This window comes from Cicer arietinum, chromosome 1 (assembly GCF_000331145.2).
Source record: "Cicer arietinum cultivar CDC Frontier isolate Library 1 chromosome 1, Cicar.CDCFrontier_v2.0, whole genome shotgun sequence".
In the NCBI taxonomy this organism is placed as follows: domain Eukaryota; kingdom Viridiplantae; phylum Streptophyta; class Magnoliopsida; order Fabales; family Fabaceae; genus Cicer; species Cicer arietinum.
In genome coordinates, this window is record NC_021160.2 from 7,061,610 (window position 1) to 7,075,638 (window position 14,029).

General features: G+C 26.4%; 2 protein-coding genes across 2 annotated transcripts; both read right to left on the bottom strand.

The window, feature by feature from the left end:
- Window positions 1-820: 820 nt before the first annotated feature.
- Window positions 821-1,492, bottom strand: LOC140920914 (BTB/POZ domain and ankyrin repeat-containing protein NPR1-like). The gene is made up of 2 exons (XM_073370120.1): window positions 1,427-1,492; window positions 821-1,201 (listed from the first exon to the last, which is right to left on the bottom strand). The coding sequence occupies exons 1-2, from the start codon at window positions 1,473-1,475 to the stop codon at window positions 939-941; spliced, it is 312 nt and encodes a 103-aa protein (XP_073226221.1). The 5' UTR covers window positions 1,476-1,492; the 3' UTR covers window positions 821-938.
- A 2,753-nt stretch (window positions 1,493-4,245) lies between these two features.
- On the bottom strand, window positions 4,246-8,386 carry LOC101489007 (BTB/POZ domain and ankyrin repeat-containing protein NPR1). Its single transcript, XM_004486376.4, has 4 exons — window positions 7,037-8,386; window positions 5,369-6,125; window positions 4,935-5,132; window positions 4,246-4,709 (listed from the first exon to the last, which is right to left on the bottom strand). The coding sequence occupies exons 1-4, from the start codon at window positions 7,592-7,594 to the stop codon at window positions 4,435-4,437; spliced, it is 1,788 nt and encodes a 595-aa protein (XP_004486433.1). The 5' UTR covers window positions 7,595-8,386; the 3' UTR covers window positions 4,246-4,434.
- Window positions 8,387-14,029: the final 5,643 nt, after the last annotated feature.

Consider the following 14,029-nt stretch of genomic DNA (forward strand, 5'->3'; position numbering starts at 1 on the left):
TTTTATTTGGTATTATACGGGGATGGTATTAAGTGGGGAACACGTGTTTTATTTATTTATTTTAAATTAAAATAAATAAATAAATTATTTACTTTAAAATATTAACTATTTTATTTAATTTATAAATGATTTAAATTTATAATAAATAAATTATTTATTAATTAAATATATTTTTCATTTAGTTAGCTAGTTTATCTATTTTAATTATAATAAATAAATTATTTTAAAAATATTTACTCTATGTTTTTAAAAATCATTTTAAAATTTTAAATTATTTATTTTAAAAATTTAATTACACTTTTAGTCTCTTTATTATTACCAATTCACATAAATGATCTCCCTATTTTAAATTTTTGTCACTCCCTCATATTTTTAAACTAAAAACTACAATTTAACATATTTTTAATAACATGACGTACAATTCTATGATATAGAATCATCTAAATGCATTAATTATTCATATGTTATTAATTAAATTAAAAATATAAAAAAATTCTGAAGTTAAAAATCTAAATTTTCACGACGTTTTATTCCAATTTTATGGATATTAATCATTTTATATCATCGTATTACATGTCATTTAAAGCATATCACATCATTATTTTTTAATTAAAATTTTTTTAAAAAAATCAAATATGTCAAACTTTTAAAATAAGAAAATCAATTTCGTAAATCAGTAAAAATAGAGAGATTAAAACTGCAATTAAATTTAAATGCAATAAAAATTACCGAGACGCTATGAAATTATTTAATGGTAGATCTTATAACTCATTTGTGTTTCACATTTTTATACTTTAATTTTGACAACGAAAGTTAGGAGATAGAAAATTATTTATGCAAGGGATTTTACAATTTTATAGATGAGTTGGCGAGTCATATACCTATAAAAAATTGCACTATATATGTAAGTGATGAAGAAAGAAACTTAAGTTTTGATGTCACATTTTTCTAGCCTTGTAATGTACAGATTCTCTAAAGGATGATGAGGATGATGAAGATGAAATTCCAGAGTGACTAAACTCGGCTTTATCCTTGTTGAAAGCCTTATTGACGTCCTCTTTAAGCTCGATGAATCGCGTTCGCTTCACTCGTTGCTCTTCTTGAGTTCCCTTCTCGAGGTAAAACAAGTCTGGTAGGTCATCCTCCATGAACTTATCGAGCACTTCGGAGCAATGAGGAAAGTATCGACGCCCCATCTCGACTGCCATAAATAAGAACATGAAAGATAGTATGTTTTAGAATTGTAATGATAAACTAACTAGCTTGAGAAATATGTGTAGTGATTTTGCATTGTATTTTTGTTACTTCAGGTGTTTCCTATTTCCATTTACACTGATAAAATAAACATTAGAGAATGCATTATAGAGACCTGTGATTTTTCATCTTTGAAAGAGACATATTACTAAATAATAAAGAGTGCAATTACCTGTTTTCATTAGAGCTTCCATCCTAGAAATAAGTCTCTTGTTTTGCATTAGGGGAGTTTCATTGAGATCAATATTAATAATTATTGTTTTTATTTGTTTAAAATTAAAAGTATTGTTTTATAATAAGTTTTTTTGGAAAGAAAAAAAAGATTCTTTGGAGAACAAAAAAAATAAGGCATCATCAAGATTAAAGAGTGGTGTTGCAGTCATGCTTTTGATCAGTAACATTGTTCGTGTAAGAAAGTAGTTTTTAAGTTAGGTTATGATTAGATTTTTTTTATTTTTTTCATTGTAAATTATTTTTGTAAGTCAAGTTATGTATTTAATGTCAATAAAATTTATGAATTATAAATTATTTTTGTAACAATTTATTTATTAAGATCGTCCGTTTGTTTTCGTGCGACGCACGAGTTAGACACTAGTTTATTTTGTTGCAAACTGAGTATCATCTTTGAAAAGCTATAGCGACTACTTCCTCGAGTCGAATAAGATAATCAATTGTTTTTCTTTAACTGTCAATTTAAAGACACATTTTAATTTATGAAAAATATTGTGAAATTTAATTTAATTCTAAGAAAAATAAAAGCACTCTTTGTTGGGGTCTGGAGGAGTGCGAGAGCACTAGTAGACTATCAGTTTCAATTAAAATTTTGATAATAATTAAAAAAGAATGCAAGATAAAAAGAAGAAAAAAAAAGTTTGGTCTCTACAACATTAATTTTCTTAAATAATTTGTTGTTCATTTTTCTGCCAACAATTCTGAATGAGCCATATATCATTTACATGCTTTCTCTTGACATTCATTGAATTAAACCATTCCTAAAAGTGTGTTTGGTTGGATAAGTTTGGAAAGGGAGAGGAGGAGAAAATATATTTAAATATTGTATTTGATTCAAATTTTAATAGAAGAGAAGAGAAAAACTTCTTGTAAAATAATTTTGTTCTTCTTCCATTTTCAAAGGAAAATAGAGGATCAATATAAATTAAAAATCATTTAAAATTTCTTCCCTTTAATCAAACACAATATTAAAAATCTCTCTCTTCCCCTCCCCATTTTTAAACCAAACATATTTTCACCTTTTCTCCCTCCCCTCCTCTCCATTAAAACTCATCTCTTTCTATTCCATCTATTGAAACAAACAAACCATGACTTTGAGAAAAGATTGTTACTTATTATTTTCAATGTCATTTAAATTTTCTTTACCAGTTTTATCATCTAATTAATATTTACGTGGATCACTCTCAAACATGTATAATCATGATATATGATTAATAAGGATAATTTTATAAAACTACTATTATCTTTAATTATTTTATTTATAATATTTTCTTAATTTGTGAAATAAATCAAAATGTGACAATTCTTTGAGAGATAAGGCGCAATACTTCTAGAGAACTTATGAACAAAAGGCTCATTTTGTCCCTTTTTTGTTTCAATGTTTTTGTTCAAGAAAAAAAAATTAATAATTTAAAATTTGACTAAGAAGTAAATAAAATCTAATCCATAATTATTTCAATCAAGATTCAAATTCAAAATAAGACCAATTCATTTCATCCTTAAGTCAAGGGTGGACACAAACAAATTTATTTGTGGGGGCAATTTATAACCACAATGGTGTCAAAATAACACAAGAGATTTACCATGTTAGTGTATCTTAATTTTATCACTAAAAGTATACAACTTTCTATATTAGGTCCCATCCAAGGTGAAACAGATTAATTGATTTATTATTAAGTGTCTTGTTTAACTTTAAAAAAAAATTAAGGAGCATGGGCTACTGTGGCATCTAATTAACGTGGGTGCACACCTGCCTTAACTGACTTCGATCATGCGAAACATAATTATCAAACAAAAAAATCAATGTTGGTTCTTGACAAAAACAAAATAATATAAATCAAGAGAGAATGTTCGAATAGCATTTTCTAATGCTTTGGAAATTATGTAGAATGTTTTAAATGAAAAGCAAATATTTTGGAGAAGATTAGCACGAGTCAGGTTGTGGGGCATCTTCTAATGCCCAAAGGAAGACGAGCTGAAGAAAGATATTGTCCTCCATTTTTAAATATTTATGTTTATGTTCAATCACAATTTATGCAGTTAACTTTATTTTTTTATTAATTTAAAAAATTATCAATCTGATATATATTTTTATTTATTTATTTTAAATTAAAATAATTTAATTTAATATAGTAACTATTTTATTTTATTTATAAATGATTTAAAATTACAATAAATAAATTATTTATTAATTAAATATATTTTTGATTTAGTTAGCTAATTTATCTATTTTAATTATAATAAATAAGTTATTTTAACAATATTTACTTTACTTTATAAAAATTATTTTAAAATTTAAAATTATTTATTTTAAAGGTTTAATTGCAATTTTGGTCTCTTTATTATTACCAATTCACGGAATTGATTTTCTTATTTTAAATTTTGGTCACTCCCTTAAATTTATAAATTAAAAAATATCAATTTAACATATTTTTAATGATTTAACATACAATTCTATGATATAGAATCATCTAAAAACATTTATTATTTATATGTTATTAATTAAATTAAAAATATAAAAAAAAATTATAAAATTTGAATCTAAAATTTATGACGTTTTATTCCAATTTTATAGATGTTAATCATTCTTTCATATGTCACATTATTTAAAGTATTATACATCATTATTTTTTAATTAAAAAATTAAAGAAAGACAAAAACTGTCAACTTTTAAAATATAGAAATCAATTTTATAAATTAATAAAAATAGTAACACTAAAACTGCAATTAAACCTAAATACAATAAAAATTACTAACACATTATGAAATTAATTAATGGTATATCTTATAATTTATCTGTGTTTCATATTTTTATAGTTTAATTTGACAACGAAAGTTAGGAGATAGAAAATTATTTAAGCAAGGGATTTTACAATTTTATAGATGAGTTGGTGAGTCATATACCTATAAAAAAATTGCACTATATATGTAAGTGATGAAGAAAGAAACTTAAGTTTTGATAACACATTTTCTAGCCTTGTAATGTACAGATTCTCTAAAGGATGATGAGGATGATGAAGATGAAATTCCAGAGTGACTAAACTCGGCTTTATCCTTGTTGAAAGCCTTATTGACGTCCTCTTTAAGCTCGATGAATCGTGTTCGCTTCACTCGTTGCTCTTCTTGAGTTCCCTTCTCGAGGTAAAACAAGTCTGGTAGGTCATCCTCCATAAACTTATCGAGCACTTCGGAGCAATGAGGAAAGTATCGATGCCCCATCTCGACTGCCATAAATAAGAACATGAAATATAGTATGTTTTAGAATTGTAATGATAAACTAACTAGCTTGAGAAATATGTGTAGTGATTTTGCATTGTATTTTTGTTACTTCAGGTGTTTCCTATTTCCATTTACACTGATAAAATAAACATTAGAGAATGCATTATAGAGACCTGTGATTTTTCATCTTTGAAAGAGACATATTACTAAATAATAAAGAGTGCAATTACCTGTTTTCATTAGAGCTTCCATCCTAGAAATAAGTCTCTTGTTTTGCATTAGGGGAGTTTCATTGAGATCAACCTCCATTAAGTTTCCATTTGAACCTTTAGATGTTGAAAGACCAGCAAACTCGGATGTTGTCTCCGCACGTGCAATGTCCATAGCTAGTTTGGCTTCCAAAGGGAAGAATAATCTTGCAAATGCCACTAGAGTTGAATATAACATAACATTCAAAAAGAAGCCAACCATCAAGATTTATTAAGAGAATCAAATAACCAACATCAAGTGCGTGTTTGATTGGAAAAATTACACTGAGCCACTGTGATAAAACAGGCCTTAAAATGAAAAAATGTTTTTTGAGATCCACTATGCTGGATCCAGGACAGCAATATATAGAACACAGGCAAAATAAGTTAAAGGAATATCATCCATGACATCATACCTCTGTTCTCAAGGTACAAAAGCTTCATGTGGAGATCATCAGCCACTGTTTGGGAAGACACAGAGAGATCTCCAGCCAAAGGATTCCTTCGCATTTCTCTTTGGAGAACATCAATGCATATCCTGTCTTTGTTTGTTTCTTTCCCTTGTTCGGTTTTTGGGTGATAATCTTTCGGCCTTGTCAACCTCCTACAAATACTAACAGCACTCTGACCGTCGAATGTCAAATCCGATGCACAAGCCCCATTTGTAAGAAGCGATACTATAATCGAAGGCTCCTTACGCATGGCAGCAACGTGAAGCACTGTGTACCCTCGAGAATTCCGAAGATTGACATTAGCCATACCCAACCCAAGTACTTCGGAAACGACCTTGGGGTCGCAGTAGGCTGCTGCGTAATGGAGAGCACCGGCTTCGTCTAAAGTAATGTCCGACTCATTTAAAAGAAGTTTAACAAGCTCGACATCATCCGAGTCCAATGCTTTGTGTATTCTCGTGATTCGTTTGAGAGACAAAGCATCCACAACAGGAGCATAGTTTTCACTGTCCTGTTGCTGAAGGTCACGGCGGAGCAATTTAACTTTTTCTGAGAGCTCACAAGGTAGCTCTTTCTCGATCGAGATCTGGTTGAGGTCTGATCGTGCCACCCTGTCAACACATAGTGCAACAAGTTGACTCAATTGACAATGGAAAGCAACCATAAGGATTGGGATGACATCTTCCACAAGAGCCTTCCCTACAAAGTTAAGAAGACGTCGCTGCAAAATTCGAAGTGTTACTTAGTTCCTTGATCAGACACAATATGGCTAGTAACTTAGATGTGAAATTAATTTGCAATTTCCCCAAACATACACAAAATAAGATGCAGTATATATATTTTAATCATAGAGTTCAATTTCAAACTCCATCAGAATCAACCAATGCATAAGTATAGATTTTGTTTTAAAAAATGAAATAATTTATATTGGAGAACTACTACTTGCTAAGATTTTGTTTTGGAAAAGGAAGGCATTTATATTGGTCATTTGAGCACTACTACTTGCTGGATATATGAACCTCCTCCCATGTTCTGAATCATCATATACTATATATAGCACTAACATCTGAAGTGTAATGTGTGCCATTGTCTGATACGGCAATAAGATTACATTCAAATACTCAATTACTCCACTTTCTTAAATTATTACCGGCATCAAGGTGCAAGTGTCAGTCCTTCATAGATCAACAAACCATCTTGTCATGAAACATGCCAATGGCCTAATCAACACTTATTTATTCTAAAATTTAAACTAATATTTCAGAATGTAGATAAATGACATAATGACACACAGAAAAATGTTCAAAGTGGAAGTCAAGTAACGGTTAAAATCTTAAAAGGGTTCAGGTAGGTAGAAGCTTCATGAAAATCAATTTTTCCCAAAATATTGTTACAATGGTTCATAATTTAGTTAGAAATTGACAGAATTCCTAAAGCTAGAGAGCATAATACATGATATTCCAATCCAACCATGATTTTAAATTGAGGATGCAATTCTGCTATGGACCTTTATATTGCACTAAAATGAGGGCAAATGCGGTTGACGCAGCCGCAATTGCAACCAACTCATAAGCATGATTCCAACATAAATAATGTGTTGTTTCTTTATGTAATCAAAAATAGAATGTTTACCTGAAAAAGTGAAACCAACTCTGGTATTTGAAAAATGGAAGAAGCATACATCACCTCCACAGCAAAGTTAATTGCAGGTCCACAAGCATCATGAGCACAAACATTATCAACACATGTAGAAACCTCCATTGGAGAGGGTTTGAGTTTACCACTATAAACATAACTCAAAAATATGATAAAAGCTTCATATCCAACTTTGCCATAAGGCAACAAATCACTCAAACAATACTTCAATTTTCCTTCATTCTTTGATGATCCTTTATCTTTACCTCTCTTGAACAATTCATGGAAAAACTTACTCCTAGAAGCTAAAACACATCGATGAACTCTAACCAGAATACCCTCCACAACAATTTCGGCATCGCTATAATCATTATCAGAATCAATCAAAAGCTGTTCTAAATTAGAGCTAAGCTTACTCAAACTAATAACCTCGAGATTTCGACAGTGATCTGAGGCATTAGAAGAGCATATGTTATGAGTAATTGAGCCATTTGATAAAGGTGAAGATGATGTAAAGCTTAAAGATGATGAGGGTTCAGATGAATTATTAGCCATTTATTATGAAATTGAGAATCTATGTGAACCTACATAACATAATCTTCTGATATAAAAGTTTTCTCTTATATAGAATCCTAAAATCCTTTACTAATGAGATAAAATACTAAAAACAAAAGCAATTCTATATATAGAAACTAGTATCTATGTAAATGATAAACACCAATTTGAACAAGTGTTTAATGCAAATATCTTACATCACAAAACACATGACATGATGCAACATCTCACCAAATTCCAAGACAAAGTTCCATATAACATACAAAACAAAGAAGAAAAAAAACTAAAAAGTCCTTAACTTTTTCTCTATTACAAAACCTATAAGCTCTTAGATTAATTGGTATATCTACAAATTCTGTAAAAAAAAAATTAAAAAAAAAAAAGATGAAAATGAAGAAGAAGAAGAAGAAGAAGAAGGTGGTTGTTTAAATTTCCAGAGCCACCAAAACAGCATAATCAAACCAAACAGAAAATTGATCCAAAATTGAAGAAAAGAAATTCAAAATAAAAATAAAAAAATTTTGAAACCCGAGGGTAGAAAACAAAAGAGTGAATATTTTTGATGAGATCGATGAAAATGAGAAAAAGGTTGGAAGTTTGAAAGAAGCATGGAAAACGAGAGAGAAAGAGGGAAGTCAAAAGGATGAAATTGGAAGAAGAGAAATGAATAGGAAGATGATGAGATGACATCAGAGCATCGTGGAAGTTTCGTATATTGTTTGTAGAGAGAGAAAGTTAGAGAGAGAAAGAGAGAGAGATGATGATGACGATGACGGTGGTGTGAGTTAGGGGATTTGGATGATGAAATAGATGACGTCAGCGTACCAAGCTGGGGTTTGCTTGCGTTCACAATGCCGTCACTCACTAACGCTACTTTTACTTTTTTTATGGAAAATGCTAACAATTATGTTAACGTCATCTCTACTTGAAATTGCACGCACTTTCATACATTAATTCATTTCACAATTCTGACTCTGTCTAATATTGTTATCTTAAGTGGGTTTATGTTGTTTTCTATTATTATATTATCTTGGAAATAATTTACTCATTATTTTTTGAAACTGACATTCAGAATAAAACATTTTAAAATTTTTGAATTATATTTTCGTCAATCATTGTAAATTTTTTATTTTCTGTTAGTTGTAATGAAGTATCACGTATTTTTATACATCAAAATTATGTGATACATGATTTGATATATCTTCACCTAATTGTAATGTGCATGGGACCAAAATATATAGAGAAATGAAACCATGATTTGACGTATTTTTGCCTCATTGTGATATCATAGAAACCAAAATGACATAGGGAAAATGAAACCAAGTTGAAACCCTCTTTTCTTTCCCTCAATGTCATCCATGTATCTCAGAGAGGATATAGTCTCAAGATTAGTCACAATCTTCAACTTTACATGCCTTCATATGTAGTGATTTAACATTCATAAACTTGAAATGTAAAATACTTTGCATATTGGGGGAATTCGAAATCTAATTAGTTTTTAGACAAAAGGGTGTTCAATTCTTCACTTGTTTGGTAATGTTTTATCAACTATAAACATACCAAATAGGGATCCATTTTGTTGCAAGTCTATAGCATTCAAGGTTTAAATGTGGTCAAAAGAGGCTTCTTTATTATATTATTGTTTTGATAAAGTAATATTGATTATAACTCTAAAAGATACCATATGATGTAAAAGAAAATGGTAAATTTTTGTGTGGTGTTATGTTTATGGAGGTGAAAGAAAGGGTGAGGATGGTGGAGGGGGAAGAGAGAAATGGGAAAAAGAAGAAGATTGTAGGTTACTTATTAGCACGTGGAGGACACTTGGAACTTGGAAGGACTAGATGAAAACATAGCATAGAATACTAATAAGACTTTAAAATAATTTCTTTTCTTCTAAGAATTATTGTGACACCGTGTTTTATTTTTAAATACTAAAATAAATCTTACTCTATTGCATTTATTTATTTCAATTGTGCAAATTTAAAAACTTACATTAGGTCTCACAATAATCAAGTTTGTTGGTAAACAAACTGGCAACCAACGAAAAAATCGGTGTTATTTCTTTTTAATATTTTTTTTTTAATTTTTAATAAGATTAATAATTTTTTACTAACATGTATTTAAGTAATAATTTTTTTTGCAACTAATATTAAATACTTTAATAAAATTATTAACTAATTCTCTCTTTTAAATGATAAAAATATAAAAATAATATTAATTATTAATAAATTTAATAATATTGTCTCTGTCAAGAAAATTAATAATATTATCATTTTTTTTAATTTTTATGATATGATTAATAATGTCTTATATTTCGAGACTAAACAAAAGAAATTTGAACGTGTCACATCTATAATTATATATTATTATATTTTGTCAATATTTTATATTTTTTGTTTAATTGTATTTATTTTTACTTTCAAACGTTCACGAAATTGATGCATTTATATTAAAATATTTTAATTTTAATATTTTCTATTATATTTTTAGGAAATAAATATCTATTGAGGTAAATTGATCAATACTTTTGATATTGCAAATAAAATCTCTTAAAAATTTAATTTTCAACTTTCAAAATTATTATTTTTTGTAATGTAGTTAATAACATATAAACAATCAATCCATCCACACGATTCTATATCATCATATCATATATCACATCATTTAAAAATATATTATACACTATTTTTGCATTCAAAAATTAAGTGAGGAATAAAAATGGATGGAGTTTAAAATAAAAACGATCAATTTTTTAAACAAATAAAAATAAGAGACTAAATCTACAGTTAAACTCGTATTTTTTCCATCATTAGCTTTTATTTTTATAAGTTTCTATCATTAACTCTATTTTTATATATATAATTGGGACAATAATATTTATTTTTGGGGACAAAATCATAATTACAAGGCTAAAAATTCTATGTCGAAATAAAAACTACATCAAATATGATAATTGATATACCAAAAAGTTTGATATTATAATATAAGAATTGTTTTTCTGAATGTGATAAAATAGAAGAATAAAAAATAAGCTTAAATTAATAATAATTAATAATAATTAATAATAATTATTTAAAATATTTAGTTTTAATATTCATATTTTTTTAGTGGAAAATAAATTATACTATTTAAGAAAAATTTACACTAAAATCGTATTTCATATGTCAAAGGTTAAATAAAGACTATTAGTTTTTAAATTCTAATTGGAATCTAAAATTTTACAGTATAAACTAATTATGATAAAATTTATTATGTATTTTAAAATAATATTAAAGAAAATAACACCGAAAATTGTAGAATCTTATAAGTATAATGATAAATCTATTATTCTTTTGATTGTTGTGATATCATTACGAGGACAGGAATTATAGATAAAAAAATGTCATAACTGTAATGTTTGTCCACTTAATTAAGTACCCTGTTAAAAAAATACTTAAGTATTGTATTTTTATAAAATTATTATTACTCTCCTTAAAAAAAAAAGGTATTATTACTCACTTTATTTTTAGTAGTGTTTTTAGTATCTTATTTATATCGATTTATAAAATTTATATTTTTAATTTCAAATTTAATAATTTTGATTTTTTTTGACTTATTTAATTAAAAATAATAATTTAATATATTTTAAATCATATAATATATGTTACAACAATGTTAAATATTAATATTCATCAAAGTGTAATAAAGTTCTCCAAAAATTTAAGTTTAAACTTTTAAAATTATTTATTTTTGTAATTTAACTAATAACATATAAACAATAAATACATCTAAGATGGTTTTACATCGTTAGATCGTATATCATTTAAAATATATTAAATCACTATTTTTAATTTAAAAATTTAAAAAAATATTAAAACTGTCGAATTTTAAAATAAAAACTATACAAATTAATAAAAATTAAAAATTAAAACTGCTAACAAATCCAATAAATAAAAATTATTAGAATATTCGTACGTTTACTATTTTGTCCTTTAGAGAACCACCGATGTCTATTATTCTTACCTTTGTAAAAAAAAATGTCTATTATTCTATATCAGAAACATGACCAAAATTGTGTTGGCTTGATTCATTACTATTTTTGGTAAATCTTGATTTGGTAATTTAATAGTAGATTTTGAAAATTAATTTACAAATACAATGAGTAACTTACAAATTATTGAAATATGAAGAGCTCAAATTGAGATATAAACACAGGTAAAATATTGGTTGAATTTACTTTCTAATATATTTTAAAAATAATCTCACCAGCAATATTTCATTTATGTATTTCTCCTCCAAATAGAATTATACATCTCCTTTGAAAAATGAATAGGATTCAAATCCTAAATACAAGATAGTATGATATTGAATATTTCTTTTAAAATATTTAAAATCTTTTGTAAAAACATTTCAATTTATTTTGACATTGTATAGAAAATTGACTATTTTAGAGTTTTTATGAAAATGAAAAATTAATATACATTTATTTATAATTATAAAAATATATTATATTATTTTTTCGCATTCATTGTATTCATTAGAACTCGAAGAAATTGATCCCATGAATTCTATTTAAATGACACCTACAATCCCTCTAATTTTGAAATACTCACTAAAAAAACTTTATCGAACAATTATTTTGCCACACTAACATCTATTTATATCATTTACTATATGATACGATTAAAAGTTTTTTGTTTTAACTTGTAGAGGTACGACTATACATTTAACATTTTAAATTTTAAAATGTATGACTGTATTTTTAGCAGCACAATCAAAGTGTGTATTTTAATGTCTTTTTGATAAATAATAGATAGAGATGTAACTGTAACAAAAAAATATCATACGCAATTATTTTAGTAAATACAAAAAAAATAAATACATTTTAAAAATTAAAAAAATATAAGAGTGACATTTAAAATACTTTAAGAAAGGTAAAAATTTCTCCTCAATTTAATAAATTATTTGTCGTAAACCTACTTAAATTGCTTCCGTTATTTTGGATTCAATGAGTCAAAAAAAAAAAACAATTATTTTGGATTTTAGAATATTTTTATAATTCGATTACTTTTTACTTTTAAGTTTATTTTAAATCTTAAACAAACTTCTAATTTTTATTATTTTTGGCTGAAGTTTTTTAATTATCTTTAAAAGTATTTATTTTACTAAAAAGTATCTATAAATAAAATAAACACTAAAAAAGATATTTAAACTCTGAAAATTATACGTTACATTTAAACTAAAAATGACACAAAGACATAAAATCTATATAAAAATTATTTATTTAAATAAAAGAATAAGACTAAAAACGACACACTTATGGACAAAAAATCACTAGTTTTTTATGAGAAAGAAAAAATAGACGCAAATAGAATATGTGTTTGTTGCGGACTATGGTTTTGCCCATCCCGAGACATTTATATATTCTAAAAATATTTATAATAATATATAATATTAAATAAGTGGATCCAACATGATATTCGTAGATTATTTTGTATTTTGGTACAATTCATTGTATTCTATTGGACATGCAATAATTGTAAAAATATTTAAGAATGTAACATATCTTTTTGATAAAAAAACAAAGAATACTATCATGGAAAATATTATTTATCTTTTCTAACCGTTTTGTTAATTGTTTGATGCATGTTATATATGGGAGCATTAATTAAATAACAGACCACTACATACACGGCAATATTTGCTGACACGTGATCTCAATTATTGGTATAAGGACTTTAGCATGGCTAAATTAAATATTCAACATGGTTGTTGCTTGATTGATGAAAATACTTTTAGTCTACTAGTATTATTATTTTAGAGGGCATTCAGTAAAAAAAAAATAATTAGAGAAGGGTTAGCATTGCACCTACTTTTTTTAGTTATTATATTCTATCAAAGATGATAATATGGCAAGTTTGCCACGTGTCAGCCAAATAGAGTGTTAGGAATATATTAAGTTTCTATTAATAGAAATAATACTTCATCGTGCAGATTTTATTTTTTAATAATAAAATTAAACTTCAATTACACGACCTTATACATGTGTCCGTTGAGACGTCAATGGCCAAAAAAATAAAAGATTTTATTAAAAATAAAATACAATACACCACGACTGACATTTTTTGAAGGTAACTGTTTTTTAAACACTACTTTATCAACTACCGCTTCAAATTAATTTAATTAAAAAATTTATAGCCAATTAAAAAATTAAAAATAAAATACGATACACCACGACTACTTGACAGTTTTTTGAAGGTAAGTGTTTTTTAAACACTACTTTATCAACCACACCGCTTCAAATTAATTTAATTAAATAATTTATGGCCAATTAAAAAATTAAAAATAAAATACAATACACCACGACTACTTGACAGTTTTTTGAAGGTAAGTGTTTTTTAAACACTACTTTATCAACTACCGCTTCAAATTAATTTAATTAAAAAATTTATG